Here is an 18,248-nt window from a genome sequence, read left to right as displayed (position 1 = left end):
ACTTACTAACTCACTCACACCCACACTCACTCACTCACTCACAAACACACTCACTCACTCACAAACACATTCACTCACTCACTCACTCACACACCCACACTCACTCACTCACAAACACATTCACTCACTCACTCACTCACACTCCCTCCCTCCCATACCAAAAAAACTCATCTTTTTTTATTACTTGGGTACACATACATCTCCTTAGCATCTCCTGCCTCCTGGGTTCCCTCTTCTTCTCCATATACCTCCCTCTCCCTTTCCCCCTCCCCCTCCCTATTCACCCCCCCCCCAACCCACCAGCTTCAAGTAGGGTACACGGGCAGGTAAGGGCGGCGACCTTCCGCCCATGGCTACAAACAAACGTCAGGACCAAATAAAAAATAAAAATATAAACAAAAAAAGGTGATTCCAGGTTCTCTGGCAATGCATTGCAACGTAAGACTGGCCCTTGTAGTCGTATATTATGCTAGCATTAAAATTATCACCCGGAGACGGAAGGAGACTTAGGAATGGTATTATAATTATTATTATCATTATTATTATTATTCGAGTCTGTTCCAAACAGTTCATGATATGCTTATTATTATTATTATTATTATTATTATTATTATTATTATTCGCGCCAGTTCCCAGCAATTCACGATAGTCTTTATTATTATTATTATTATTATTATTATTATTATTATTATTCAGAAGATGAACCCTATTCATGGAACAAGCCCACCACAGGGCCATTGACTTGAAATTCAAGGTTGTTGTTATTATTATTATTATTATTATTATTATTATTATTATTATTATTATTATTATTATATTATTATTATTATTATTATATTATTATCATCATCATCATTATTATTATTATTATTATTATTATTATTATTATTATTATTATTATTCAGAAGATGAACTCCTATTCATATGGAACAAACCTACCAAACGGGGGGGGGGGGGCACTGACTTGAAATTCAGCCTTCCAAAGAATATGGTCTTCATTTGAAAGAAACAACAGGAGGTAATAAGAAGTACAGGAGGAAGAGATTAATTATTAGGAAAGAAAGAAATAAAACAACAGTGTCTTGAAAACACCTCGGATGCTGGAGGAAAACAAGGCTTGTTTAAATCACTTACTTTTTTTTTTGGTATTTGTTAACCATTTATCATCGTTTTATCTCTATGCCCATTTGCGTTCTTCCGAACGTTCTCCGCGTTCCCAAGTCCAGTATTCGGGTTCTGGACATTCCGTCAATTTTCCAGGATTGTTTTTCCTTCTTTTCGAGACCTATTCTACAGTTCGCACTCAACTCTGATTTATCAAGTACAGTGCTTATGAGTTTCTCTCTCTCTCTCTCTCTCTTTTCTGTCAAAGTTTCTTCAGACCTTTCAGGCTGAGTTCAGGTGTTCGTATTGCTTAAATATGCACCTTTGAAATAATGAGACATTTTGTTTGGGCGTCACAAGTTGTAGTCTTCATCCCAAATAACAAACTCGCACGGGTCCTTTCTTTACTGTGTTTGGGAATATTTTTATTCGTTTTACGTGTTCATTCTTCTATTCCCAGCCTCCAGAGGATTTGCCCAGAGGCAATTTTGTCCGATGGACGACCCTGCCTTATCTCCTCCAAATCCTTCAGCTTTTGTCCGCCCGCAGAGAAGCTGATTGTCCCTTTCTGGAGGTACTCTCCAGGACAGAGTCCTTCGTCGATTCTGCCATTTGTTTCTCCCCTCAAGTGTTAGCTTTAGAACTTTCCTCCGCCTTCCGGTTTCCCCTGTTTATAGTCCTCCATCTTTGAAGAGGCAAATTTCTCCTGCCCGTGAGGTGGTTCCTCTTACCTCTCCTGATTCTGTCTTGTATGGGCTACGTAAAGGCAGAAAATTGCTGTTATATTAATATCTGCCCTTCTGCCTGTCGGGCCTATACCTTTTCATCGCAACTACTGCACAGTTGAGATGATTTCAGTCCAACTTGGTCCAAAGGTAGTCAGTTATACTGCCCTAAAATGGAAGACTGCAGTATCTGCAAAAATACAGAACTGAGAAAAATGGTAGACACTGCAGTTTTTCTTTGCCTTAATACTGATTTTGCAAATACTGCAAATGGGACCCCCTAATAAAGCATTGAGGAATCATTCTGAAACTGCAGTAACTTTCGTATTAGTATTTCACGAGCCCAGTAGGTGGCATATCTCAATTTCGAAAGTTTTGCGGATACTGCCGTTTTCCATTTTAGGGCAGTATAGCTGTCCATATAGAGAGATAGTCGGTCTGTCTGTCTATTAGCTGTCCTTTCAAACAGACTTTGCTAAAATGCGACTTTGTGACTCTAAATCCCGTAGATTTGGTCCGCAACTTTTAAATGGGACCTAGACTGTAAGAAAAATTGCTCGAGTTGTTTACCTCTGCGAGAATCCTAATGTGTCTTCAACATACCATTGGAGATAATCACTTAATTCAATTTTGAAACGAGTAATATTGTCTGTGTATCTCGGGATTATTCAGTGTCGAATGTTGTGTGTTCCACATTTGACGTCTGAAATGAATTCCTTGCCGATGTTGGGTGATTACTATAGGTTTTCACTAACTGCAACCTCTTTCATTCCTTTTACTGCGCCTCCGTTCATAATCTCTTCGTTCCATCTTACTTTCCTCAACCCATTCCTAATAGGTGTTTCATAGTGCAACTGTGAGGTTTTCAGACCTTTGTACTCTCAAAATCCCTTTCAGCGCTGAATGACCTCACAGGTCCCAACGCTTGGCCTTTGGCCTCAGTTTTATGTTTTCATAAAACTGCTTTAGATTAAAAAACTAAAAAGTAAAAAATGCACCAAAGTTTCTTCGGCGCAGTCGAGTTTTCTGTACATCGTATACTCAAGGCCACCGAAAATAGATCTACGTTTCGGTGGTCTCGGTATAATGCTGTTTGAGACGCGGCCCGTGAAACTTTAACCACGGCCCGGTGGTGGCATGGCCTGTATCGTTGCCAGACGCACGATCATGGCTAACTTTAACCTTAAATAAAATAAAAACTACTGAGGCTAAAGGGCTGCAATTTGGTGATTGAAGGGTGGATGATCAACATACCAATTTCCAGCCCTCTAGCCTTGGTAGTTTTTAAGATCTGAGGGCGGACAGAAAAAAGTGCGGACGGACGGACAAAGCCGGCACAACAGTTTCCTTTTCAGAAAACTAAAAAGGCAGAATGAAATGAAAGAACCAAGATCCTCCTTCCTATGTTAGTGACAACAGAAGTCTCTCCTCCATTCACATGTCTTTGGAACGTTTGCTTGCCAACTTTATATAGTTTCCCCCCCCCCTCTCTCTCTCTCTCTCTCTCTCTCTCTCTCTCTCTCTCTCTCTCTCTCTCTCTCTCTCAATACATGCTATAGCACCTCTACACACACCTGCGCCCATAAACACAGGTGTGCAATTGATGGTAAGTCATTTGAAGCGTATATGACGATCTCTATCACTGGGAAATCGAAATCATGATAAGGTTAACAAAATGTATCAGATGTTAGGAAATACGAGTGCACACTTTTGTGTGTGTGTGGTCTTGACATGTGGTTTTCCAACTGTCCGATGTTCTGTCGACCTTAATCTACAGTCGACAGTCACTTGTGACCTCCATAAACTGGCTCTCAGTTTTCAAATTTTTGTCCCCCTGGTCAGTTTTCTTTGCAAAGCTCCCGTTACGGAATGGAACAGATGGAATACAGAGTTTAGGCAAAATGCCAAGCGCTGGGATTTCTGAGGTCACTCAGCGCTGGAAAGGAAACTGAGAGTAGGTAGGTTTTGAAAGGTGTAACAGGAGGAAAAACTCAAAGCAGTTGCACTATAAAATAGTTGCTAGGAGAGGTTGGATAGCAAAATGGAAGAAAGATAATATGAATGGAGGTACAGTAAAAGGAATGAAAGGGGTTGCAGCTAGGGGCCGAAGGGACGCTGCGAAGAACCTTTAGTAATGCCTACAGTGCACCCCGTGAGGCGCATTGACTGCAGTACCCCGCTACGCGGTAGCTCCCATTACGTTTCCTATTCTTTGGCGAACTTCTTTGTATCAGTTTTGTCATCATTTGTCCCTTTGCTTCCAGTTGCATTTCCAAGTCAGCTGCTTGTTAGGTCTTCCTTCAGTTACACTAAGTAATCTCTAACAACATGGTCTCAGGATCCACTTCCCGAACAACCGTATTTTTGGAAACTTTATTGCCTGTTTCCACAGCAAACCTAACGCTCCCTTGAGTTCTTATTCCCATTTTCTTAAAATATGTACACATTCTTGTGTTCATAATTCAGTATATTTTCTTATGATACATGTGCCGTTACAGTTTGTTTTATATGGCTCTTCATATCATAGAATTGTTGTAGGGTACAGTAAATATAATGAGAGAGAGAGAGAGAGAGAGAGAGAGAGAGAGAGAGAGAGAGAGAGAGAGAGAAAAGCAGTGTCGACCGAAATAAAATGGTTTTGCGTGTTAATTGTGTTCTGAGGTCGATTACAAATCATAGAATGGTTGTAGAATACGGTGTATATATTTAGAGAGAGAGAGAGAGAGAGAGAGAGAGAGAGAGAGAAGAGAGAGAGAGAGAGAGAGAGAGAGAGAGAGAGAGAGAAGTAGTGTTAACCGTAATATTATGGTATTTTGTCTTGTGTGTTTTGGGCACTAAAATCATTTAGGATGGTAGTAGAGTATATAATATATATTGAAGAGAGAGAGAGAGAGAGAAGAGGGGGGGCCAATGTCAACCGAAATAAAATGGCTTTTATTTATTAATTGTGACATGGGCCTATGAGGATCATTGTGGTAGAACACGAGAGAGAGCTCACTGGCACTAATTTAAAACTTCGCCTTGAGCCCTGCTTGTCTGCCCTCTTGCACCCCAACATTTTCTCTCTCTCTCTCTCTCTCTCTCTCTCTCTCTCTCTCTCTCTCTCTCTCTCTCTCTCTCTCTCTTTTCTTGCAAACTTTCTACTTCTTCTTCTTCGTCTTCTTCTTACATTTTTTAAAGTTCGTTTCGTAACCGAACTCACGCAATGACGTCAGCGCTGCATTCGTAATTGAATACGACGACGCCAGCAAATGTGAGACGGAACGAGAGTAAGAGTGTACTAAGAGGAGGAGGACCCAGAAAACAAACGATCTCTCTCTCTCTCTCTCTCTCTCTCTCTCTCTCTCTCTCTCTCTCTCTCTCTCTCTCTCTCTTGTGTGTGTACGTCCCTTACCAGTGAGAGTGATCAGCTCCCAAGGAAAAACAAAATAAGTACGAAAACCGTCAGGTAAAAGCTAGACTGACGAGCTTGGGGAAACATTGGTCTAAAGTGTGTCTATTATTTTTTTAATAGCATATCTCCTAACTGTACCAATTTGCATATCATTAGCATATTGTACATGAAGAGTAAGGCTATAACCTACAGCTTACGGCTGAACACAAGTAAGCCCCCTCCCCCCAGGGCCATAGGATGTAACCTTAGTCATCAGGTTCGATCTCAGCTTCCAATACCGGTTTTGAGAGGAATCCTATTTCCACGCTTATCCTTGTCGTTCTTGTTTTTCTTCCCCCTTCGTCTCTTGTTATCGCATCTTATTTCATATTTGAGGGAACGGGATAAAATGGTTCTTTTTTTCTCCTCCTCCTCCTAGCAGTGTGTTATATAATCGAGTTCCTGTACTCTTCATACACAATGCTTCTTCTCTAATATGTATTCGAGTCAGGTTTTGATTGTGCTTATATCACAGTATGGGGATTTATTGAGTTAGACACACTGAAAATGGTAATGTATGACAGTTCATTGTCGAATTATCTTTGGCAAAATGCTCTGATCTTTTTTCAACCTTATTTCTGCCACACAGTCATCATCCACAATTCACTTCCATATAGGAGAGTTGGCTCAACAATCCAATCATGCAGTCCAAGGCAGCCAATTCAATTCTCTTCCCAATCTTGTGCATAAATGGCAACGTGCCTCGCTTCCCTTATTCTGTGACTCACCTCGTCATACTGTACTTAGCCCTAAGCACTTATGCAAATCGCCTGCCCTTCTTTGACTCTTGACACTTCATCCAAGAAGTTAGTGAACACCCACAGAGGCATAACACACCCTTGTTGTAGACCCAATTCTACACCAGACCAGTCATTCTCCCACCAACGTATTCTAATGCACACCGCACACCTTTCATTAAAACTTGTAATCGGCCTTACTAACTTAAATCTTTTACCATACATTCTCAACACCTTCCCCATATAGGTTTTTTAATGTTGTTTGTTCTTGCTCAAGTACCTGGTTTTCATCATTTGGTTGAAGATTACGCAATGTTTAAGCATAAATCAAAGGAACACCTCAAGTCAGCGGACTTAAGTATACTTACCGTCTACCATATTATGATTATGTTTCATTATGCTGACATTTTATAAGTGATACATTAGATATATCTCTTATAATGAATGTAAAGTGTAAAGCACAGGTTAGTTTAGGTTGTTAGGAACTGGGTGGAATTACTCGTAGCTACAAGATGTCTAGAAAATATTCAAGTGCAGGCTATATAATATGGGGTCTTTGTTTTATCAGAACAGCCAGACCCCCCAAACTGTATGTTGAATTGAGGTGCTACTGCATACAATGAACTTGATCAAAAACGACCAAACTTAGTAAGAGTCCTGGTCATTGACACTCAGGGAAGGAAACTCAGAAGCCTCTGGATCAGGATAGGTAACAGATTAAGGTGGAATTGGACGCCTTGCTTTCCTTATAGAAATGGAGTGTGCTGCACTTTTTTTTTACTTACACCTTTTCAGCCACCTCCTTGTCCAGAGGAGTAATGCTGGTTCCGTTCTAGCAGTTGACAAATTACATTTCTGAATCTATGTTTGTTGGCAAAGTATAGCTTGGCTGCAGAGTTCAACTTAAAATAAATGTACCCATACTTCTAGTGATTAATTGATTGATTATGAAATTTAGGTCTTGAAGACCAGGCACTAGAACCCGTCAGGGTTATTCAGTGCTGTAAAGAAGGTGAAATATATAAATTAATGATATGATTGATAATGAATAGGTGAATGATGATATACTAGTAAAATTCAGTGTTAAAATATGAACGTAAAAAATTAAGAATGATATTAGATTGAACCAACAAAAAATAAGTATATATTAAACTTTTATATTCAAAATATATACTTAGTATAAGAATAAATGACTAAAATCTTTATTAAATATACTGAAATCATATCTCATTAAAATAACCAGATTCTTTCAGATAACTCATAAGGTTATTAGTCCAGATATTTAAATAACTAATGAGTTTGTCTAGTGTGGTCATTGTACTCTTCCACATGTTTATTTGCAGATTAATGAAAATCATTAATTTGGAAGTTAAACAAGATATGTACAAGATTTGGCATTATCCAGGAATCTTTCCTAGTGTTTGCAAAGGTATAGTGCACCCTTTCCTGTTTCTGCTATCTTGATGTTTTGTATGTGTATTTTTTTTTTCTTAACATAACTTGTCAGTGGTGTAGATTGGCTGTGATCCATTATTTGACTTCAAATGCATAAATTGGACTGTATCATAATGTCTAAAATCAGCTCATGCGTAGAAAACTTTTACAAACCCAGTAATTTTAAAAGCTCAGCAGAAACACTGGGAACTGTCTACAAGCCATGTGGGAGTTCTGCCTTCCTGTAGACTAAGCAGTGTGTAACTCATTCTCTGTTAATGTAGTGATATTAGATGTGTTTTGTTCCCCTGTTCCTTAGTGGACAGCATTATTTTTTCCCCAGCATGGTGTAAGTCATCATTCTCAGCCATGAGGATTCTAGTTCTGGCTACTCAGTTTTTCCCACTAAAGAGTCTTTAGTATTCTGAATTTTCAACTTCAAAAGGTTTCTTGATCTTCAAGTTCATCAAGACTGATGGTTTTGTTTTTGCAACAGACTTTGTTTTGGTAAATACCAAATTCTTTGTGCAGTTCAATGTGCTCACTCCCACTTGGTCACTCTTGAGGACCAAGAAGCTCAAAGTGGTATTCCAAGACTTTCTCTTCCAGCGGATGAACAATGAAATGAGTGTCTTTACATTTCTGACTTGAGGGCTTTTCAATGCCCAGTAACTGGTGACAAAGCAGCTTTGTCCTATGTTCATTGCTATTTCCTTCCCATATGTATTCTGAAGAATGGAATGCATCAAGTAACTAAGTCATAGGAACCTAAGCGCAGAGTTGGTATTGTCGTCCTTCCTCTTCAGACCCATCAGAGAATACTGCAGTTTCGGAAACCCATACTAGAAGAGGACTCTCCTAATGAAGCAGAGGATAGCTTTTACCCGTTTAAGTGCCAAAGCTAGCAATTTCCTTCATGAACGAAAGGAGCAATGGCCAATCCTTGATGGAAACCATTTACCTCCGGTGCTTTGGATAAACATGGTAATGCTGGATTCTGTATAAACATAAACTCCTGAGGCACATTTTAGCTCACATAGTTAGAAACCATTGCTTTCTGCTTGCCATCTTGCAGCTGCAAGAAGGGATTGTAAAGTCCAGCTTGTTCAGTCTGCCAAGTGGCAGAGAAGACATTGGTAAGCAATAGTTTGTATCAGTTGATTTTATACATGTTAGAATGTTCATTTTATTCTTGGATAGGGCCCAACAGTACTCCAACCTGATTTAACAATCTTCAGTGCATTGACCTAGTGCTTGTAAGTACAGAGGCCGTCAACTGGTCCTCAAAATATGAAAAACCAAGCCAAAATGCCTCTCATTCTGTTGGGAGGTCTTGGAAACCCGTTGGGAACCCTGTTTGAATTGGAGACCTGAGATTAAAATAATCTTTTTATTAAAAGAATTTTTTAATGTTAATTTTTGTACATTCAACAAGTTCATGAGCGAATCTTGAAGGATTTTGGCTGGTTTACAGGACAGTTACGAATAACTAAGAAAATTATATTGAAAGATTTATTTGGCTTGTCAAAAAAGTTAACAATACTAAACAGTATCCTTCCTGATTTTCAAATAAGTACAATAAGAAGTAAATGAAATGAAGATATAGGAGAGCATATCTTTGATGATTAAACATCCCTTGGCTTTGCTTCATGAAATGAAGATATAGGAGAGCATATCTTTGATGATTAAACATCCCTTGGCTTTGCTTCAGCTGAACACCACTTTAAAATAAAATTTGTGACCTACATAACAGAAAAAAAAAAATTTAAGAACCACTGTTTTCTACAGACAATATAGTATAAATCACTTGACTGAACCGTGAGAATATTTCAGTTACTGGTTTTAAATTTAAGGTATAACTTGATGTTCCATGCTTTCAAGGCAAAAACATTACAGTTTCACTTGTATAGATGAATGCACAAAAATGTTTACATGTATTGTAGCAAGGTGAATGCACAAAACGTTTACCTGTACTGTAACAAGGTTGAGGTCATAATTGTGTATATCATAAGATATGGCATACAACAAGCAGCTGATTATGTGTGAGAGATATGTATTTATAGTTCTGCTATCTTTGGATATTTACACACAGCATATTCCAGCTGTTAATGCAGAGGCCTCCAAATGGGGTACAGCATTTTATCTGCTGAACATTACAAATTGACAGAGAGCTGGAGTACAGTAGACATTTATTAAATACTGGAAGAACAACCTTTCAACTTTTATAAAAAAGATATACCTGTAATCTGAGAATGGTAATGAAAGTAAGAAAGTAGGGCACTGTCTGAACTTCGCTATACTTATATCAAACCAATTACTAGTCTAACTCCAAAAAAATCCTAAGGCCATGAATATTACATTGTAACCTACATAGTGACATGCCATCACTGTCCGAAGTTAGTTATATCTATCACTTTCTGCAGGTTTATTTCTAAGGCTGCTGCCGGATTGTTTAGGTTGAAGTTCATAATAACCTCTGGGTGGATAAGTCCAATCTGGCCAACTGCCACACCGTTCACAATAATGTCGCCGCAGAATCCGGGGAAGAAACTTGGATCTGTTGGGAAATCAAATAAAAGGAATCAATGCATATTCACTCTGTTACATACCACTACAACTGTCATCTGCTTTGGCGGCACTTGAAAAGTAGCAACTGCTTATTCCCCGTTAATGTTGTTGTCAGTGAACCCTGCATGGATTTTTGTAGTTTTATTATGGGTTAGCCTATGCTTAATAGCTTATAATACAAACCAAAGAACAAAACATTAGTATTTGAATTTATGATATAACAATGGAACAGATAAAATTTATATACACTAACACAGTGAGTCTTCACTCAAGTTAAAAGAAAAAATATAGTTTATGAGAGTGAGCATGTTCTTAGCATACTCATTTTTCCTTTATTTCCCTTTTTGCAGGTGTCTATCTGCTGCAAATGAGCAATGGAACAAGAACCAAGAGTGTAGCGCAAAGCATTTAGAAGATTGTAAAGAACTGGCCTCTTGTTTATCCAAGAAATGCTACTCGAGAAACCTTGTCCTCACATCAACTTTTTGGATATATATATATATATGAAGAATGACCCAACGATAATTTTGGAAGTGCACAAGATGTGTGTGAAAGAAGCTAGGGAACTGTTTAATACTGTAAAAGGAAACACTGATGTTATGCTGATGATCATGAAGTGAGGTGCAGCTTCAGGTATCAATTGTGTGATCCAGAATAATTTTGAAGAGGTTTCAGTTAATGAATTTTTGATGAATTATTTGTGACAAATCATTCTAGCCAAGGCAGAATAAATGTTTAATGAATAAACAAAAGATAAACCTGTATTTCGTTAATACCTCTGACCAGAAAGACTTTGCAACATTAACTATAGTTATTGTAAATAATTTTTATATATTGTTCTGATACGTACATATTAGAATTTACAACAAGCAATCTAATATAGTTTGTCACTACAATTCTTTTATAAACCAAAACAATTACAGTAATATACTTACAGTCCTTTCCTTCTAAATAATAGCCTTTAGAACCTTTGTCTTCTGTGAAGGGAACTTTAAGAGCAATCATTATATTGTCGAGTAATCCTTGAACAATCTCCATTCCTGCCTTTACATTGTAATTAATGGCGCACAGGTGACGTTCGTTCCTTGCACCAACACCTCTTGTAGTTTCAGAACACGAGTCTTTTAACACAACATCAGACACCTAAAAATCATGCAAGAAAATCAGAAGTGTTAAAGTGATGTTCCGAAAGCAAGAGTATTGCTATCAGACTACAAACAAATCACAAATGAAAAACTGCATGAATTCATGAATGTAAAAGGAAATAAAATGGACTTACGGCTGAGTAATTCTACAATTTCCCAGAATCAGAAGTACCAATGGGGAGTAAAAATATTACAACCTTCCAAGCAAGCAATACATACAACCTTGCAAGCAATACATACAACCTTCCAAGCAAGCAATACATTCTTATTACTCTTCTCCAAATTACAAATTACTTCCTCTCTTTGGATAAGACTTCAAAAGCATAATTAAACTGCCCATTCCAAAAATCTACAGCATTAAAATGTTAATTGTGATATCAACAAGTTCCAAACCAGTTGTGAGCAGAAACTACTTTAAAAAATTGCTAATAAAATACTAGAAATAAATTAAAACCTCATCTGAAACCATAAATGCTTTGATTACATACTTTGCTTACACAGTACTTTAAAACGTTTAGTATCAAGAACAGTTTCTAACATTCCAGGTAAAATTTCAACTCTTAAAAACATCAAGCCTGCAGTTAATACTACCCATACTAACCTCAAAGAGTCTGAGAGGCAGAGAGATGTGTTTGTTCGCTGCAGCAGTCTTCAGTAGTCCAGGTAGGAGACTGATTCTAACTGCTTCACACTCTGTTGTCTTTGGGTTACCAACTCGAACCCAAGGATGGTCATCTATGTTGATCCTCATTTTCTCCCCTATATCTGCCTGAAATCATTTACTGTTAGTGAATATTATAAATGGCCTGCAGAGGAACAGCACTTTTCATACTTTATGTGGGGAAAAACTTCCTTGAAAAATGTAATTACAATTTAAATGTATTTTAAAATTGCCCCAAACGTGGTGCACTGTAGGCATTACTTAAGGTTATTTGCACCTAGTTGCAACCTCTTTCATTACTCTTATCTCCGTTCATATTCTTTTTCTTTCACCTGACTTTCCACCATCTCTAACAATTGTTTCTTAGTGCAACTATGTGGTTTTCCTCCTGTTACACCTTTCAAACCTTTCTACTCTCAATTTCCCTTTCAGCGCTGAATAACCTCATAGATCCCAGCACTTGGCCTTTGGCCTAAATTCTATATTCCAATTCCTAAATAAAATTGCACAGTATTTTCATTTACGGAATTACAATCTGGTTTCATTATGACCAAACTTTTATCTAATCACTCAAGTTTTACTGATGAATACATGTGATTGTTTGGTTCCCCTGGAAAATAATATGAAATGTCACAGCACTTTTAAGTTTTACTACAAAATAAAAAAGTCAGGAGCCCGGAATGAGCTAGTTTTGTGAAGAACCTATTGCTAGTAAATTTCTTTTGCCAGCCTAAGCAAAGCTACGCAATTGAACAATAAAAATTGAACAATAAAGGTATGTGCTGTAGTTAAGTCTTTAGACTTTTGTGGTTTAAATATTACATGCCTGGTAACAAGATGCTTTCCCTTTTATATTTCCATCAAGTTTTACTCATGACAAAATTAGTGAAAAGTCCTAAATGCAAAAACTTTTCCAAGTTAACAAATAAAAGCTTAAATACGAAGCCTGAAGTAGTTTCGTTAACTTACTTTTGAAAGCAGTGAGAAAGTGGCTGCTTCCGTGTAGTTATTCTGAGACATTAGCAACCTAATTTTATCGCTTAGGTAATTGAGCTCAAATTCCTGTCCAGCTGTATTCGTAGGTGGCAGCTGCATGTCCGCGGCAAGTCTGTCGAATCCGTACGCAACAGCAAAATCTTCTGCTATATCGACTTCGTGCAAAACGTCGTACCTGAGGGAAAATGTCAACATCTTTGAACAATCTGTTTTCATACAAACAAAATTGTTTTGAAAGAGGTGCTTATTTCCACAACCAGAAATATTTACAACACAACACAAGAAAGTAAAGAAAATAAAAAAACACTTTATAATCTATTAAACCTCTTAAAATGACATGCAACACAAAACTTATTGAAAAAGTTAGAAAATTCCAGCAAATATACGAAAAATATTACATAAGTAGTTTCAGGAAAAGAATGGAACCTCATAAAATGAAGTGGACAGACAGACTATAAACAAAGTGGAAGAATGACCACATTACTTGTGTCTGACTAGACAAATAGTGCATATGAGAGGAAACATTTTACAAGATATTCCTATATTTCAATCATACCTGATTGGTTTTAAATATGACACTGTTATTTTTCAACCAAAACCATGCAACCTCAGTAGTATGTTTAACTATCAAAGAAAATGATCACTTCATTCTTCCTCTATCATACTAATTTCTGAATGCTTTCCATATGCAATATCAGGCTACAGTAACCATCTACAATAAGTAAGATATACAAAATTAACATAAAACTAATAATATTAACAATATGAGGCAATCATATTTTTACCAAAGAGTACTCAAAAAGAAACCTGAATGTTGGAAGGATTTAACACTACCTTGTAGGAGGCACTCTGACTAATACTTTATCTTCTCCCATTGGTTTTGCAGTCAAGCTCATTGATGTCAGCATTTTTGATATGGTGTCGGCTTTCTCTGATACACCCGCAAGAATGTTGCAATAAGAAACGGAAGCTTCTTGATTTCTGTATGATAAAGTAGGGTATTGAATTTTCTCTCCATTTGGGTATTCAACCTGAAACAATGGAACAACAATTGAAGTAATAAAAAGGAGTTTTAATTATTACACACCACAGAAAACAAAGGGTAAGCACAGTGTACCTTGAGCTTTGCAGTTTCTCTCCCAATTAATCATTGAGTAACCTAGCAAAGTTCTATTGTATCTTTCAGTATGTTTTGATGTCTATGCAAGAAATTACAATTTATCTACAAGGATTCATTTCTTGAATTCACAAGCCTTATACAGTAAACTATGTCAATATTGACAAAACTTTAAATGGCAAACCTCTACCTCTACATTGGAGGTTTCTATTACATTGTTCAACTGCGACTTGCAACCAAATGCACACACAAAAAAATATATAAAGATTTCAACCAAATATTCAATCAAATGTTTTGATTCTTTTCAATTTCTGAGAAAGAATGAAAAGCTATTTGACAGAGAAGGAACCATGAGGATATCTAAAGTGCCTAAGTGCTATAATGGCCCAGATTTGAGTATGATTTAAAAATAACCTAAGCTAAATGTGCCTGTCTTGATTTTTTCAGTCACATGCATGGATAGTAATCACAGGAGAGGCTGTAGCATGTTAAGTTCTTAGACTGTGAAAAACACTTCCAATACTGTAACTGAGAACAGCTAATTTGTCAAGAATGCAGAACATATGCAATAAATTCAGCTTCTGAAGTCAACACCCAGATGTACTGCATGATATTTTCATAGAGGAGCAAGCACTCAGACCCATTTTTTACTCGTTTAGTTCCAAATGACCTATTCAAATTATTTTTGCCCTGGATTCAACTTCCTCATATATATATATAACATTTAACAGAACTGAACTTACTATTTCATGTAAGTGAGGTGCTTACCCTATAACTACCAATTTTAAACATTTTTACATCTGTACAGTATTCTAAATAGCAATACCATCACAGTAGAAATGAACACTAACCTGCACTGGTTCCACCGTGTAGGGCTGCTCACAATACTGAGAGAACATGGTGACCATCGTATCCAAAACTATCTGTGCCTTGAACTTGTCGACTGCAGTGCACTCTATAAAAACGTTTTTAGTTTGAAGGGTTATCTTCGAGTGGTCACCATTGATGATGGGAGGCAAGGAAAGCACAACACCATTCTGGTCACTAATAACAGGATATACTGGTTTGTCCTGAAACAACAGGTCATGATGACTTGAATATATGGAATTTACTTAAATCATGTATTACATAAAGTCTGACAAAACATCAAAAGATATCAAATTCCACAATGAAAATCAACACTTATGAAAACTATGTCGAACACGTGCATCTCAACAATTAAACAGACTTACACTTAGTCACATTGCACTTGAAATGTACTCAGTAATTTAACTTAAGATCTTAATCACAAGTCTGATGCTTGTAGCAGTGTGGTTGGGCCTACCTTGATGATAGGAACAAATTCTTTAAGATGTGAGTCTTGAGAATAATGCTCCAGTAGTTTGTCGGCACGGAACACTTGCGTTTGATTCAAGGGAACAAAACTGATATCTTGTGGTGGCTTGGCATCATATATAAAAGGGCCAGCAATGGTATCCAAGTCATGAGTACCTGTCGCAAAAAAAAAAAATATATGAAAAAGCTGGGAACAATTTCTTGCTAAAAACACTTTAATTTGTCAAATGTCAAATTTTTTTACAATAAAGTAAGCAATATTTACAAGAACAAGAATCAAATAATGAAGGTGGTACAGTATTTGGCTAATATCTGCCATTTTGCAAACAGTACCATAACTAGTTCAGTATTGGCCAATTTTCCAACATATCAAGATACAAAGAAAATACAAAATTCTACTGCCTTGACATTACTTTGAATTTTATTACATACAATAATCCTAAATCTTACCAATAGCAACTAATGTCCGTTTCCGTGCAAGGTTCTGATGCAATTTGTCTTGCAGGTCAATAAAGGAGTCATAAACTGATTGGGTGAAAGTCAAGTTACGAAGAACTGCCCCCACAACAAAGGGACGAACCTAGAAATGTAATTCCATTTAGAAATATAATTCCACTAAAATTATCCTTAAAAAACCATGAAAGGAAAGAATTATGATACATGGTATATTAAGTGTTTCAACACTACATTTAAATTATCTTACCTTGGCTGTGTTGGGCTTAACAATAAGTTTGTACTTCTCAGGCTCTTTGGCAGGTACAAGACGGTAATCAGGTTGTGGCTGTGTACCAAGGAACACGCAGAGCGAACGTGCAATTCCCTCAATGCACAGTAGGTCGTACCGATTAGCACCAACCTCTATCTTGTACGTAATACCCTTTTCGGGATCATCAACCACATCATCGACTTCCAAGCCATACTTGAAGCACAACTCGTCAAATTCTTCATCAGCTGAAAGTAAAGGACCAAATCTTTAGTAAAACAAAACCATGGAAATTTGTGTCTTATATGCTGTGTATATCTGTATACTGAAGGCACAGCAATGAACATCAGCTCCATAAGCTAAGCACTAAAGGCTTGAACTTTGATCTTCATCATGAAATAATGATTTATGGATAATGCAATCTACCAAATAACCTACACCACACATGACACCCCACTTATAGCTACTGTTTTACTGTGTTGTATATTAGTATAATATTCAACAACAACTTTATATCAATAAATAATGTGGTACTGTAATGAGATGAAATATCACAGCAACTCCAGTACCTTCAACCACCAGTAAAATAGGGTGCAGAAACCCAGGTCCGGTTAGCATGTACCCCTATAGGTACCACTAACATAATTTTTAGGTAAGGTTTAAGGTGGGGAGGGGGAAGGAGGCATGGTGGGATACATTCCTGAAATCGCCTTTCAATTAAGTCCTGAATTTTGCACTTTCATCTATAATAATTCCACCTTGCAGCTTAGTAAGACCCTACTACATAGGCTATAGCATAAGCACCAGGCTTATGAATAAAGAACTGAAAACTATTAATAATTATCAGCTGTTATATCTTTCAGTATTTAGTTTTGGGTATAGGCTATCCGAGGTCATTCATAAAATTTCTTGCCACACCACAAAAATAAAAAGGAAAAATCATGCCTTGCATAAGGTGATGCCAAATGGACGACAGTGCTCAAATGCCATGTGCCCAGTCACTTACCTCGAAACCAACCAAACCTTGATTAGGTTAGGCTAACTTTAACTAGCTGCTGGCAAAAAATGGCTTTTTGATAAAGACTGGAACTCATTTCATGACTACAAAGAGTGTCTAGTTACTCTAATAAAAACACAATAAGACTAAGCTAAAGATATTGCCAAAGGCAGCAACCCTCTGGCTTAGGCTACAGCATCGAGTCTATTTATTTACTACGATAAGGCAAATTGAAGAACGATTAGCATAGCTATTTCACATCGCAAATACTGTTCTTATGTTTAATCAAGTTTGACAAATAACTTTCACTGCGGGCCAAAAAATTCCAAATTTGCAGAGCAAAGGGGTCATGGCTAGGACACTGTAGTAGTAGGCATTTCCACAGTAGGTATTTCTGAGGGAATATGAATGCCATGTCCTAACCTAACCAGACCTTACCTCCCTAACCTGAATTGCTGTGTCTGCAACCCGCCCCCCCAACATGTAACACTAAACAATGGAAACCAGGACTAAGCTTCCACTTGGAGGTAGTGTTAGAGCCTGCTGCCGTCGTTCTGCAAACTACCCCCTTAACCTAACCTAACCTTGGACACTGTGCCCTAACCTGGCCCGGGGGGGGGGGGTTCACCCTCCCTGGGGTCCCGCCCAACAATGCTCAAGATAAATTTAGGTAAATGTAAAGGAGACGGGCACTCGAGGGTGTTGTTTAATGTATTTCTCGGCTGAATAAATCAGAAAAGGGTGTAGATAATGCAATAAGGACGAGATAATTAGAGAAATATACAGGGATAAGTTGGGAAATTTACCGTCATTTGTTTGTTTCGAAATCCAATCCCACGGGGTAAATACTAAACGCGGCGCCCAGGGAATTTTTCTGCTTAATTATCCTGTGGTTTCTACATTGTTTTAAATGTACCATTAATAAAACTGAAATAATTTCCACTGCAAATGCTTGGTTAACCCACAACATTACTAACCTAACCCCTAAAGTATACCTTTCGGCAATCGCCAACAAAAACAGATGCGAAGGTGCAGTCACCATACGACCCCACTCCAACAATGATTAATACCCTCCTACGTAAACTTCTATTATAAATGATATTTCAAATCAAAAGAACAGCTCATTAATCCTTACAGTAAGTGCGACCAATTGCTTTGAAGAGCAAGTCCCGATTCACCGAGACAGTCGGCATGTTGGTGTTGACGTTTCTGTGGCTGATGACGGTCTGCTGTGACACGAGTTACATCATTGCCCAGAGTGACCTTACCTGAGGTTACCTGGATGAAATACTC

The 18,248-nt window shown here is 37.6% G+C and overlaps 1 protein-coding gene and 1 long non-coding RNA gene across 2 annotated transcripts in view; one reads left to right on the top strand and one right to left on the bottom strand.

Moving 5' to 3' along the window:
- Positions 1 to 10,759, top strand: part of LOC136849877 (uncharacterized) — a 24,968-nt gene extending 14,209 nt beyond the window's left edge. Inside the window, exons 2-3 of the long non-coding RNA XR_010856452.1 lie at positions 7,343 to 7,428; positions 10,352 to 10,759. This is a non-coding gene — a long non-coding RNA (uncharacterized lncRNA). The remainder of the gene's footprint in view (positions 1 to 7,342; positions 7,429 to 10,351) is intronic.
- Positions 8,932 to 18,248, bottom strand: beta-PheRS (phenylalanine--tRNA ligase beta subunit). The gene is made up of 10 exons (XM_067123380.1): positions 18,091 to 18,248; positions 15,959 to 16,206; positions 15,706 to 15,835; positions 15,245 to 15,411; positions 14,772 to 14,990; positions 13,638 to 13,834; positions 12,777 to 12,978; positions 11,748 to 11,915; positions 10,937 to 11,144; positions 8,932 to 9,990 (listed from the first exon to the last, which is right to left on the bottom strand). Exons 1-10 carry the CDS (start codon positions 18,146 to 18,148, stop codon positions 9,818 to 9,820), a joined length of 1,770 nt encoding a protein of 589 aa, XP_066979481.1. The 5' UTR covers positions 18,149 to 18,248; the 3' UTR covers positions 8,932 to 9,817.

The sequence above is a fragment of the Macrobrachium rosenbergii genome, chromosome 21, assembly GCF_040412425.1.
Source record: "Macrobrachium rosenbergii isolate ZJJX-2024 chromosome 21, ASM4041242v1, whole genome shotgun sequence".
Taxonomy (NCBI): domain Eukaryota; kingdom Metazoa; phylum Arthropoda; class Malacostraca; order Decapoda; family Palaemonidae; genus Macrobrachium; species Macrobrachium rosenbergii.
Note: the sequence above shows the minus strand (reverse complement) of the source record. Positions and strands in the feature narration are given on the sequence as shown.

Bases quoted from the DNA above. Each gene is read 5' to 3' on its own strand.
- beta-PheRS (XM_067123380.1), bottom strand. From the start codon at position 18,148: ATGCCGACTGTCTCGGTGAATCGGGACTTGCTCTTCAAAGCAATTGGT. The intron at 15,412-15,705 runs GTAAGATTTAGG...TTTTTGCGACAG, and splicing joins ACGGACATTAGTTGCTATTG to GTACTCATGACTTGGATACC. The intron at 12,979-13,637 runs GTAGTGTTAAAT...ATTTTCCCTCAG, and splicing joins GTCAGAGTGCCTCCTACAAG to GTACGACGTTTTGCACGAAG.